A 13,997-nucleotide genomic window follows, 5' to 3' on the forward strand; every position below is an offset into this window, starting at 1 on the left:
TGAATATAAATAGTTTGGATTTTCACGTTTATTTGTCCGTAGCTGTTGAAACTAAACCACTTATTCATCCAATCACAGGGATGGGTAGGATGAGTCCAAATGGTAAATGCCAACATAACACTGAAACTTGATGACAATCATAATGATATCTAGTCCATTCCCGTATGTCAGGAATAGAGTCTAGAACTTATATTATCACCTGAGAATGTTCAATTTCTATACCATTGAGCTGGTATTTAACAGTGTTAATGTTTAACCTTAATCAATGCACATTGCGGAAACATCATCTATTGTCTTTGATGAGTAATTGCCATACACCCAACACAGATGAGCTTAATTGGTTGCGTCCTCTCACCAGAAATTTCTTCATTAATAATTTTCAGGATGAGCTTGTGGAGTTTCATTGAAATCATGAGTCGTCTCAGGTTTTCAATGTTGGTCTAACTCCTCATATTGAAGTTAATCCTCATAAAATCGAAGCAAATAAGGAGATTTCATGGAAAACAGACCTCTACACATTCCTTACATAATACATGACTATACCCTATGACAAATACTAAATGGATAATCTATGCCCAATATAATCATTAGTTGATTGTAATGACCCAATCCAGCTGCATTGCTTGGAATACTTCTTTTCAGATCCTATCATGGTGGGTAGGTTTGTTGAGAAGCGGTGAGACTAATATAAGTAACTGGAGATCTCAAGTTGTTTTAACTATACTGTAACATGATGGTAGTAAGGTGTTTGTCGCCTTCCCGCAGTGCGGGGATTAGAAAGAGTCGACACTAGAAATAACACAAATCAACTTGCTCAATGAATCCCCGTCGTTGATGGTATGGCCTAATGATAACGTATCAAAAACTCATGGAACGGGAATGTATGACTGATCTTAAGCTCTGAAGTCACGCTAACACTAATAGCGTTCAAATCCACTTTGTTTACGATTAAATGATTTGTTAAATCCCTAGTATTTATTTCATCTCTTCTACTAAGAATTCTCCTCCCTGGGTTCATCTAACGATGAATTTAAAAATCATTTTGTACTTTTTTACTCAGCTTTTCCTAGATCACATTGTTTAGTCTGCTTTGTTTACTATCACTGATGATACTACAATTGATATTCATTACACTGTACTAATTCACGTACGTTTACATCAAATTCTACATTGTATGGAACAATGTAGAACATGGTGTTGCCACATCCAGTGGGAACACCATGTTAGTAATGCAGAGGTTCGGCATCGTGTGTTCGGGCACAGAGACGATAATGCAATTGGTGCCACCATCTTGAAACACCGACTTCAGTGGCTTGGACATGTTCTCCGAATGTCGTCCCAGAGAATTCCACGTCGTGCATTATTTGCCGACGCTGGGACTGGTTGGGAGAAACGGAGAAGTGGTCAGTGCATGACATGTTGTCGTGGCATGAAAGAAAGCTGCAAAGGACTGGCTTCCGTCAGTCCTTCACGACTCCTTGACTGGGGGCCGGGAGATGGTGCTACATAGTAGCTAGAGACGTTATCAGATATAGCTCAGAATAGAAGCCAGTGGCGATCCTGCTGTAACCTTCTTTTACTTTCTTCATAAAAAGTGGTTGCTTCTTCCTTAACTGAAAGATTTCTTCTGATTGTCCTTTTCGTTTCCCCCATTATTATTACACTACCTTACCGTATTTTGTTCGTGATTTTTTTTTGACGCTCCTCACCTTTTTCCCTTCTCCTCTTCAAATTCCCATTGTTTTGTGTGGAGCATATATACTTGGTGCCCTCTTGTACCAATATTTATGTGTTCAAATAAATAAAATCACACCCTTATATGACCACAGTGAGGCAAGTTCTAGAATCCGAGTTGAAAGCAGTAAGTGATTGTGACCTATGTATCTTGATACACTAAAGCAAGTGAACTGGTAGATGCACATAGAGGCAACCATGTAAAGAACCTGCCTTTCAAGTATACAGAAAATAACCTTCTTCATAAAAAGTGGTTGCTTCTTCCTTAACTGACAGATTTGTTCTGGTTGTACCTTTTCGTTACCCCCATGATTATTATTACATTACCTTACACTAGTCTGTACGTTATTGTTTTTTTACGCTCCTTACTTTTTTTCTCTTTCTTCTCTTCAAATTCTCATTGTTTTGTGTGGCGCATAAATATTTGGTGCTCTATTGTACCAATATTTATGTGTTCAAATAAATTCTACATTAGTGATAACTGATCTTGTTGTATCCGAAGAACAAACTATGGGGACTATTTAGAGACTGTTGCTATGTATATTTATATTCCTTATATTTGAGCTATTGACTACTATTATATGATTTATTTCAAATTATTAGTTACAGTCTCTCACACTCATAACCACTTTTGGCCTGATCTTTATTTTATGGTGGAATTCGGTCTGATCTGCTTGTATATAAACTACAATTCATACAATGGAGGCTGGAATTGTGTTCTGAACTAAACAGGCAATGCTAAGAAGGACCAAAAAAGATCCAAAGTTGACGCTAGGTTGCTTGTACTAGTTAATGAGTTATTGCTTTGGCACACGGTCAAAGTCGTACAAGTTGGTGTCCTCCTTGACAGACAAGTCGGTTGAAGAGCAGTAAGACTAAAAGCAGCAAACCCAAGGTTCGAAGGCTAAGTCGTACTGCTGACTGTACAAAGGTGTTGTAAGGTGTTTCCCTCAGACAACCAGCATAACAGTGATGCTGCCTTCTCACAATCAGTGGTGAGGTTAGAAAAAGTCAACCGTAAAAGTGCATATCTCGCCCTATCTCACAGATATCCGTCTCCGACTGTAAGGTCTCAACAAGTAAAGACCTAAAACGAAAATTACTTACAAAAAGGTCGTGTGTGACCGACCTCAAGCAGTTGTCCCTTGGGTACTGCGGTCTCGCTCTCAGGTCACTAAGACCACCTTTAATCCAATTTCCCTTTCAGGTACTTCCAGAAGAACCCTCCCACGGTGTGGGCAATCGGGAAATGAAAACCGTCCTTATACCTCTAACAGCACTCAAGACGATTATATTCATAATCAACCTCCCTGCTTCTTTGTCAAAAAAGACAAATATGATTTTGTTTATACAGTTAAACCAGGATATTATTTATACACAAAGATATTGATGTAGATAGATTTGGATTGTGCATCTCACATAAACATATTAATAAACACATTAATTGAAAGGTAAAGAATCGTATTAACACTGAAATGTACAAATCGGTTAATATTCACAGAGGTTAACGCAAGACCTCCTGAAGAGAAAAGTAAAACAAAAGAAATGTAGAAACAGTAAATATTGTTATAGAATATATATATAGTATAGAATTGTAATAACAAATCAAATTGACTGAGTAATGCTATGACTTGTGCCCCTATTAATATAAAAAGTAATGATACCGCCAATTAGAGAACAGTGGACACGCAGGATCCACCTAGGGGAGTTGGAAAATCTTTATTCTAAACAAATGGTGCACACGGGGTCCAGGATTTTGAAGGAACAAATGGTGTATGAACCCATTGTTGATCACCGGCTAACATAGGACTGCATCTCCTGACGTTCCTCCACTACCTTGTGGCTTAGACCTTTAAGTTGAAGGCTCAGGGAGTGGCCCCCTAAGAAAACCACCTGCTTCGGTCTCGGCACCCGAGTATCATCACAGCCCACAAACAAATCGAATGATTTATGTGGTGCATATGTATTCGATGCCTTCTTGTACCTATGTTTGTGTGTTTAAATAATAATAATGTAAAGAGAAAACTGACATTATTCATTTAGATTGAATAAACTACATATAAACATAGACGAGATCTTGTTAATGGCCTTTCTTTTTGATAGTTACCATACAAATTGAACAGACGACGAAACTATAATTTATGGATGAACCAACCACGTATAAGATATCAGGTCTCAGATTTTGGCGCCAAGTAGGGTTTTGGCATTATAACTGATGTCAGTTCGTGATGAAAACCCTAAATCTAATTTCTAACCCTAATCATCAACTGTAAATCATAATTCTAATTCCTCACACATTGGTTTATAACCCTCCTTTGGTTCTGGTTATTAAGTGACCATTCTCAATGTCACTTTAACGTCGCTAAAAGGTCGTCCATAAATCATAACCTCACCGAAGAGACTTTTCGAAATGAACTGATATCAGTATAGAAATTATTGAAAACCAGGAAGAACTAGGAAAATGTTTCACTTTAATCTAGAGTCACCTTTCAATGGTTTATTACATGGATATGTGAACTTGGATAATAGATCTTAAGATCTCAAAGTATTGAACACCATAATATTTAGATCATAAAGTTGAATTCCATTCATAAGTTTATATTTTTTAACAACTTAACTAGCTAAATAGGGTTAATATTACATAAATAACTTAGTTACAATTACCTTTTACAAGAAATTAACATGATCAAACAGAAAAATATATTAGAATTCATCATGGCTATATGTTGAACCGGTTGATTTATTTATAGACTCCACTGGATCAATATATACACCTTCTGTAGCTATCCAAGTAATTGCATTAGTTAATTTTGGAGTTGAAGAAACTTCATATTGTCCAGATATAGGTCTACTATATTGTTTACCTGAGAGATGAAGGTATCTAGAGGGAAAAAAAAAGAAATGAAATGTTGGAAACACAAGCACATATTTTTGTCTAGCTTAGTGTTACTTAGTAAAAAACTAAGTAGTCTGTTGGAGATACTAGATCCCCAGAAATCATTTGAGAAACGTCTTATTTTTGCAATTTTATTTTGGAAATTTGAATTTCTCATTTTCACTGCAAAGCGTAAAGATTAGTATGGGGTTTTGGAGATTAATAACAGGTGTTCACTAGTAACTAGCTTTGTGAGGGAATTCTCAGAGTTCTAGTAAGAAGCCTTGGACAGTGGAGCTAATCCATGTCGGATAGAAACATGTATCTACCTCAGTACAATGGAAGATGATCGCGCAATTTCGTGGATTGGTTGAGGTTATACATTAACACCGTTGGATGCCGACTCAGTAGTGCAGAATTTAAGCGTTCGTGTGCGAGACTGGAGGTCCTGATTGAATTCTGCGGATGGGATTGTGGATGCGCACTGTTGAGGAGTCTCACAATAGGACGAAACGGCCTTTCAGTGCTTCCAGGTTTTTAATGGTGGTCTAACATCAATCGGTTCATGATCTCAGTCAAAAAAGGTTGTGTGTCTGTTTGTTCGTACTTCTGCCTGCTTTTAGAATATACTTTCCCTCGGCTGAATATTGTCTTCTCTCTCTAATTAGCAGGGCTGGGACATATTGGTATGGTTTAACTTCTGTTGTCATTGTGCTGATGATTCTCCGTTTCATTCACTGATTTTAGATGATCTCGTCATCTCTTTAAACATAGTACAGTCATAAACGCCACTCAATGAACTGTACATAAATTTATTGAAGAGAACAGTTACTGTACGAAAGATCATAATGAATTTGTTTTAAGCCAATTGTAAGATTTTGAATTTCTTTTACTGTAAAGATTGCGAGATGTGTCATTTGAGGATACGATGCTATAAACAAGGTGTCTTGATGGTTGATAATATTGTTGGGGAGACCCAAAAAATTCCTCGAATAAAAGCACCAAGGGGTCCTGAAAACGCTGGAAGACATTTTATCCAATCAGCATTGAATAGAGGCTTTTCAGAAATATCTAAAGAATGAGGAGTCACTTGCCACATTTCTGACTGGATGATTATCTGTCCAGCTACTATGTTTAGTAGTGTTCCAGAACCTTTCAGAAGCCCAAAGCCATCTGAGATGCCATAAATACCTTCAAGTGAACAACTTTAAAGGAGAATACATATTGCATCTGATTAATAATTTTTCACACAGACATAATATTGCTTCACTAGAACATGAATGCTGAAAGAACACCTCAGATTAATTCTACGGGTCAAGATATCAAGATAGTTTTTAATAAACTTGTATTACTGTAGTAAAAGATGAGGTACAGCTGTAGTTGTATAAATATGTTGTAAATAATTGTGATTCATTGATTAAGCACATATTTATATACCACACACTGTAGATGTTAGGGTTAAAGTTTTTTACTTTACTGTCAAAACCAAAAATACGCACGGCGGACTTTAAACCTGTTTATATGGAGGGAAGGTAATTGTGTATTATATGAAGTAATCGGAATAGAACTTTAGTGTTTAGTGATAACCATCAATTGGAAAATAAAATGACCACAGTTTATAGTGAGTCATGGCTGGTAAAAGTAGAGGATATTCGAAGGTTACTAGTATTCAATCATAAGTGTCTCCGAAGCATTGCTTGTATATCCTGGGACCACCGAGTAAGTAATGCAGTTGTTAGGAAACGGGTACTAGGTAAGGATGGCAAATCAATTGGTAAGGTAGTGAAAATTCAGTTGTGTTACGTATGTCCAACCACCAACTGCCCCAATCTGCGATGTTGGAAGAAAGCTAGGGGCGGCCAAACCAAAGCATCACACAAATCCATGAAGTCACTGACAAATGGACTGAGTCATGTTGAGAGGTGTAGACTACCTGATTAGAATCTGCGAGACGATAGCAACCGATGGTTAGAGACCTTGAGTGACCTGGCTCAAAATCGTTTGAAATGGCGCAGGTGCATCCACTCTTTGTGTTCTCCCAAATTCTAATCTTCTGAATTCTTCATGTCCCCTTTTTTTCTCTTTCCAAATTTATTTCACTGGATTATACTCCTTGAATAACATCTTCAAACCCTAAAGTTTCCGATTACTGCTTATACTCTTACTACCTATACCACTATGGAATTTGAATCGACAACTGTATCTCTGTGCTCATGTGGTATGGCAACTCGAACTGATGTACATACGTACGAAGTTTTACGCTGTTACTGACTGGGTGAGATTCAATATGTAAAACAACATTAGTTAACGATAACACCAATAAGAAAATATAATTATTATAACGAAAAAATAATTGATGAACAATTATAAGAAGTACTCAAACGAACCCCTCCGTAGAAATATGCTTTAAACGAATGTTTGACGATTGCTTCCAATAGGCACCATCACAAATAACTTGCCAATCATCGCCTTCATACAAAAAAAAAACAAGTCAGAATATAACTGATACATATTTCCATTTTGGTAATTACAAAAAATGCAATAGAAACGAATAAAAACGATTACTCCAACCCTTAATTTGACTGACTGGAGCATAAGCTGTGACATTCAAATGGATAGACTCAAATTGTTAAATCTTAGTACATTACAGTGATGGGAACTTGGAAGAAACGACATACATATTTTTGTATAACTCAACTGTTTAGTGGTCCACCAGAGTGCTTGGTACCTGTGTGGTTGCGCCACAGGATTGAGCTGTACTATTCAGATTGTAACGTTAAAGCCTGTACGGTGTCTGGTTCCCCTGCTAAACGGGGTTGAGCTGTAGTGTTTGGGTTTTTACGTGAAAGTTCGGATGATGTTTGGTTCTCCTGAAAACCGATGTAAAATTACCCTGGCCCACAAGGGTATATTATATAACTGTCAACTGTTTAGACAGAAGCAAGTAAAGCAAGGTTTAAACTTAGGAATTAATAGCTAAAAATTAACGTTATCTAATCCTTTAAGGATTATTTTATTATTACCTACGACTGGGATATTTTTTAGTTGATGTGGATGATTATCGACATAAATTGCAGGGAATATTTGAGGTTAACACTATATGCAAATGGCAGTAAACATTTTGCTAAATGTCTCTGAGGTATTTCGAGTTGTTAAGGATGTTTTAGATTAGTCATATGGTTTGATCTGATAATGGTATATATATGATTAATATATGCTAATAATTTTAGTAATGAGATATACATTTGAATACTTCTAGTTGCACCAACTATTACTGTGGATGGCTATATGGTGAATGTGACTTGTATTTAATTATAAGTTTTGGACGACAGTATGGGAATATAAAACGAATGTTTTGTTTATCCTATATAAAAGCAAGTACTTAAACAAATGGTAACATGCAGTCTGAATCTATGGTATAAAATGGAGGAGTAGGTGACGTCTGCTATAATCGACAAGTATAAAATGAAATGCAGGCGAGAATACGATAAAGATAAGTCATAAAGTCATATTGTAGCGAACAGAACACGGGTGGGGACAATCGAATGTATTTGACACAAAATCAAAGGACTTGTTAATAAAATCTAACAATCAAATAGTAAATGCTTAATTTGCAAAATGTCCATCGATTGTCTCAAAATGACTCAGACTTTATTGTTCTTGCATTTTCATACAAATTGCATTCTGTTCCCATTCTTTACTGTTCGATCCTCTTGTCTCTCCGCTTCCAGATCTTCTGTTTACGACTAACATCATATACTACTTATGTCAATATAAGTAACATACACAATATTACTTTTGATGCAAACTATGTACCTACCTGTACAACACGATTTTTGAGAGCATTTAATTTATATACCAGTTTATTACATGGTCATATTGTGTCTGAAGGTAGATAACATAAGCAATTTACATCCGTTCAACTATTTGTTCGCAAGTGGTAGAGCTATTTAATTAGTTTGAGAAATTATTTAGAGTACATCACAGTGAGATTTTTGAAAAAGCATAGTAAATGACACGATTTTCGTTAGTATGGTGTTTTAGAGATAAACTTACCTTCATCGCCTACTCCATTCTCACCGAATGCAGAGACTTCATAATTAGGAGAAAGAGGAGACTGAAAATGGTGACTGTGAAGATATTTTTGAGTTGATAGATGCATGAGTCTGATTTTTTGTCCACATTTTATAACTCTACCTCGATTACACTGAGGGCTACCATTACGTTCAACAACCTAGACATGAATTGAAAACGATTTACCGTTGAAACATTCAAATCCTTGTAATGGTAGTAAAAACACTTGTGAATTACTGAAATGACAAAATTATTGAGTTATTCTTCTTACACTTTAACATTTGAGGGTAACTAGAGAGATTCGTTTAGTTCATGTTAAGACCTACAGGTAAAGAATACCTAAAACATTTGGGAAAGCAGTACCTGTTTTGACAATCCTCTGATGAGTCCCAAATAGGGCGAAACAAGCGTCCTAGATTCCACTGATAGCTATCATCTCTGCTTATAATGTTCAAAACAATCGCCTAAAAATGTGTTCTTAAACGGAACTTGGCTGTTTCGGGCACTTCGTTCACAAAAGACCCAGTGTTCCTGAGTGTAGAATTCGGCATGTAATTTACGGAACGATTTGAGCATACTGATGTGAACTAATCCTGTCATGCTAAGTACTTATTAGCTGCTTACATGTATTATGTAATTAGATTTTAAGTAGAATTCAACACAATTAGTAAGAATAAAGTTGGTTATTAGTCTACGCGCACAAGTATCTATATAAAAAAGCCCCCAAATGCCCTGGTACGGCCGAGAGTGGGGAGAGTCCGCTCTCCCTCTTGAAATGCCCTCACATGGCCACGCGTATATAGCCTCTGTCAGGGAAGTCCCACTCACTGCCTTCTCGTGGCGGGGGTGCTGTTTACAAAAATGAGAGGACGAAAAGCGAATGTCCGGCGCTTTAACCGGATTCCAAACCTATGGTGCACATGGGCTCCAGTATCCTGCGGGAACAAATAGCGTATGAACCAATCGTTGGTCGCCGGCTCCCTTGGGACTGCATCTCCTAACGATGCTCCACTGCCTTGTGGATCAGACCTTCAGGTCGAAGTTTCCGACTGTGGCCCCCTAAGAAGACCACCTGCTTCGGTTTGGGCACCCGAGAAGTATCACAGCCCTTACACTTATCAAATGAGATTTGTGTGGCGAATATTTATTTGGTGCCTCCTTGTACCAATATCTATGTGTTAAAATAAATAAATAATAAGTATCGAAATGGTGTGCCGAAAGTTGTACGCATTCCGAAAAATAAAAAAACATTGCATAATGTATGACGATTCGACACCATGTTTAAAGAACTATTAAGAATGGATCGAAGTTTTAACGGGATTATAAAGCTTTTAACGACCTGTCGCACATACATATGGATGAATAAGAAAGCCGATTAGTAAAAAATAAAATGTGATAAATTGATCTCAGCAGGTTAAAGTAAAAGCTCAATTCTGGCTTCAGTTTTAGAAGACATTGGTTAAAATCATTACTACCGCATTAATGTTAAGTAGATTTTGACTTCCTGAAACACTTCAACCAATCGATAGAGCAGCAAATTACATTATAAAAACTACTATTTATTATTTTTATGGTAAACAGTCTTCTGCACTACTATAGGATCAATTTTTTGATCGTGAATGGCTCATTCCAAGAACATAGAAACAGCACAAAACTACAGGGAACAAGTGATTATATATCATTTGATATTTATGGTAACTTGTTTTCGTTAACGTAATCTAGCACGACAACCCTTCATACTCTTCGCCTAGGTGGTTTGCATTAAAAAGCTATAAACTATTGGACAGAATCGAGTAGCAACTCAAAGTATGGCTAGGAACAAGTGTACTACGATTAACCAAACTGTATAGTTGACCCAGTGACAATAGTGTGCGGCAGACTCAGAGGTTTATATAAGAAATGCCCTGGTACGGCCGAGAATCAGCCCTCCTCCTCCAAATGCTCATAGTCACGTGCGTACAACAACTGTCAGGGAAGTCCTATTCACTGCATTCTCGTGGCATTACTGCTGTTTACGAAATTGAGAGGATGAAAAGCTAATGTCCATGGCTTGGTGGATTCACTTAGGGGAGGTGGAAAACCCTGATTCCAAACCAATGGTGCACATGGGATTCAGTCACCTGAGCGCACAAATGGCGTAAGAACCAATTGTTGGTGACCGGCTACTATGTGATTACATCTCCTGACGTTCCTCCACTGTCTTGTGGGTCAGACCTTTGTGTCGAAAGTTCCGGGTGTGGTCCGCTAAGAAAAACATCTGCTTCGGTTTGGGCACCCATTGAGTATCCCAAGACTCACACAAACTGAATGATTTATATGGCACATATGTATTTGGTGCCTTCTTGTATTAATGTTTACGTGTCTAAATAATTATTTATTCAAATAATTGTAACATGGATGTCATATGTGATAGCAACAAGATGACTTATGCACAAAAGTGGCTAGTGATGAACAAACCTGCCAGTAGCTGTTGGTATCCATTTCGTCAGATACAGCGGTAACAGACTGCTGCTTACTCCCGCTACCATACTGAACCTGGTGTGAGTGAAGTCGCACATTGAAATCAGTATTCACTAGTTTGAGCACTGAGCCGCAAGTTACAGTGTTTTGCTGTGAAACCGATTCTGAACATTTTATTATGTGTAGAAGAATAAGGCTTACTTTTTGTGAATACAATAAACAAGGCAAGCACGAAGACTGGGAACATGACCTAGATAGATTTCAAACTAGCCTGTTTGTCGTGGATTGTTCAAAACAACACCCAAAGGTTTACAACTTAATTTCATCTTTTAGAATAAGAGAAATGAATTGTTTTTCACTACAGGAAATGTCCAATGTCTTCGTGACGAGCTAGTATAAACCGCATCAGTATTTTGGCGCTTGCAGATCGGGAGATCACTTCGGCAGTATTGGACTGTTTTTATGTGAGCGTATGTGTGTGTATCGATTACCTGATGCGTCGCATGTTTTGAGTTTATTTTCGATGTGGTGTAAATATGGAGCCACACACTGTCAAAATGAGTTGTTATATTTGCCTTATTCGCTTCAATCGCTCCCCTGCTTCTCATTCTTAATGTGTGCTGGAGTAAATGAGTGTTTGAGATAAATTCATCCAACTCGATCCGCATTTGGCTTCTGACTACTGCCATCGTACATACGGGGTGACCCTAGACCTAATTAAACTTCGGAGGACTCCGGTGAAGATCATGTTATAAAGTAATTGTTTTCCACTAATATTTTGCAGAATCGTTCGATCTATATCCTAAATGGATATTTTTTCGAATATGGGTTGGTAATAAAGTATATTGATGATCTTTTAATGTGGAGAGTATCATGAGCAATACGATGCATGAGCACAATATACATATGACTCCTTTGTACAACAGTGGTTGCAAATTTAGAGCTTCCAAGGGTAGTGAGGATGGTATATTTCTTAGCATTAGAATTGTATAGGTCAACCGTCTACAACATATCCCAAGAACGCAACTGCTTCTGAAAGTAAGGGGACACAATGCAAGGTATTCCTTCCAGATTTGTTCTTGAGTAGACACAGAAAATGGGCAGGTTGATTTGATGTTCTATAGAGAACCCTTTACGTTTCATCAAAAACAAATCAGGTAAGGTGCCTCGACCACTAGCATGTAATCAAGCAATGCCTTATACTGTGATGAAATTTCGTGGATCTTCATTTAAAAAACCTTTCGATAGTGATTTCGGTATTTCTGTCAGAAAAAGCCAATGATTCTGGTTATCTTACTTTTCACCATAGGGTTGTGCAGATTAATGAGTTTTAATTGAGACCATGAACAGACCAGTGCTGGATTATCACTGGAAACCTGGAAGCACTGGACTTCCGCTTCGTCTTATTGTGGGACTCCTCAGCAATGCACACACACAATCCCGCACGTTTTTGAGGTTAATGTTCAGTGATTATCATTCAGATCAGGTTTTCGTTTTCTTCCGAGTTGCTATATTTATAATTTTTAAGTCATTTATTTTGAGTATTTTTGACTGATAAAGGTACATTTAGATCTGACTCGACTTCAAAGTTGGGTAGACGATAACGGACTTACCTATAAGACTTCACAGTGTAAAGTAGTCCATCTGATACATGTTGCAGACTACAGTTACAACTTAAGAAACTCCTCTCTAGTAGTATCTGGAGTCGAAGGAAGTTTAGGAGAGTTGGTATTCTACGATTTGAAGTCTTACGCTAACTCTGACAAAAATGCCTATCGAGCAAACCTTGTACTGATAACATTGAAGCGCGTTCTTGGAAAGTTTGACGGAACAACTTTCCACATAATCTTCAAAAGTTTTGTTCGTCCCCGTTTAGAGTACGGAAACATAGTATTTCCTCCCTCACTACAAAGGGATAAGGCACTCTGGAGCGTATCCAACGGCGAGCCACGAAATCAGTTCGGCGACTCGAACTCAATGCTTATGAACAGCACCTCTAATCACTTAACCTTTACCCATTAGAGTATAGGCGTCTTAGAGGTGACCTTCTAATGGCTTACAGTATCCTTACGGTATCCCTCTAAACACCTAACTAAGCTCAGTCCCAATACAAACCTAAAGGGAAACACTCAGAAATTGGAGATGCAACATAGCGGAATGGACTGTAGACATAACTTCTACTCCTTAAGAGTTGTCGAGTGCCGGAATTTGTTGTCGACTGAACTAGTTCGAGCAACTTCTCAGGAGTCCTTTAAGAGGAAACTTGACCTATTCTTAAGGACTAAGGATAACATCTTCAGTCTTCAGTCTTCAGTAATAAGGATAGTAGGTTGATGAACCTGTATTAATTCTGACGCACTGCTTTCCAGTAAAGGTCCAGATTCTCCTTGAAAGTATTCACTGATGGGGCTGATACCACTTGTTCGGGTAAGGCGTTCCAATCATTGACTACTCGATGAGAAAAACGGGACCGCACTTTAAGTTTATTAGATCTTGGTTTATGAACTTTCTTGCTATGACCTCGGAGACTATTAGTGCTGGAGGGAGCAAAAAGATGAGACATATTAACACCCAAATCATAATTAAAGATACGAAATGCCAGTATAAGGTCACCTCGTGTCCTACGATACGACAAGGGGAAAAGATTTAGGCGTTTTAAACGCTCATCGTAAGGGAGTCTAGAAAGACCCTTCACTAATTTCGTTCCCACACGCTCAAGAGAGTTAGTATCCTCTACCAGACATGGGCTAGCTGCTTGGATACAGTACTCTAAGTGTGGTCTTACATAGGTGGGGTATAAAATTCGAAACGTTTCCTCGTCAAAAGATTTGAACGCTCGGCGAAGTGACCATAA

The 13,997-nt window shown here is 37.8% G+C and overlaps 1 protein-coding gene across 1 annotated transcript; it reads right to left on the reverse strand.

Moving 5' to 3' along the window:
• Positions 1 to 1,659: 1,659 nt before the first annotated feature.
• SDF2L1 (Stromal cell-derived factor 2-like protein 1) lies at positions 1,660 to 11,768 on the reverse strand. The gene is made up of 7 exons (XM_051215295.1): positions 11,506 to 11,768; positions 11,345 to 11,469; positions 11,141 to 11,307; positions 8,666 to 8,843; positions 6,997 to 7,078; positions 4,399 to 4,615; positions 1,660 to 3,253 (listed from the first exon to the last, which is right to left on the reverse strand). The coding sequence occupies exons 2-6, from the start codon at positions 11,388 to 11,390 to the stop codon at positions 4,438 to 4,440; spliced, it is 651 nt and encodes a 216-aa protein (XP_051068499.1). The 5' UTR covers positions 11,391 to 11,469; positions 11,506 to 11,768; the 3' UTR covers positions 1,660 to 3,253; positions 4,399 to 4,437.
• Between the last annotated feature and the right edge of the window lie 2,229 nt (positions 11,769 to 13,997).

This window comes from Schistosoma haematobium, chromosome 2, assembly GCF_000699445.3.
Source record: "Schistosoma haematobium chromosome 2, whole genome shotgun sequence".
In the NCBI taxonomy this organism is placed as follows: domain Eukaryota; kingdom Metazoa; phylum Platyhelminthes; class Trematoda; order Strigeidida; family Schistosomatidae; genus Schistosoma; species Schistosoma haematobium.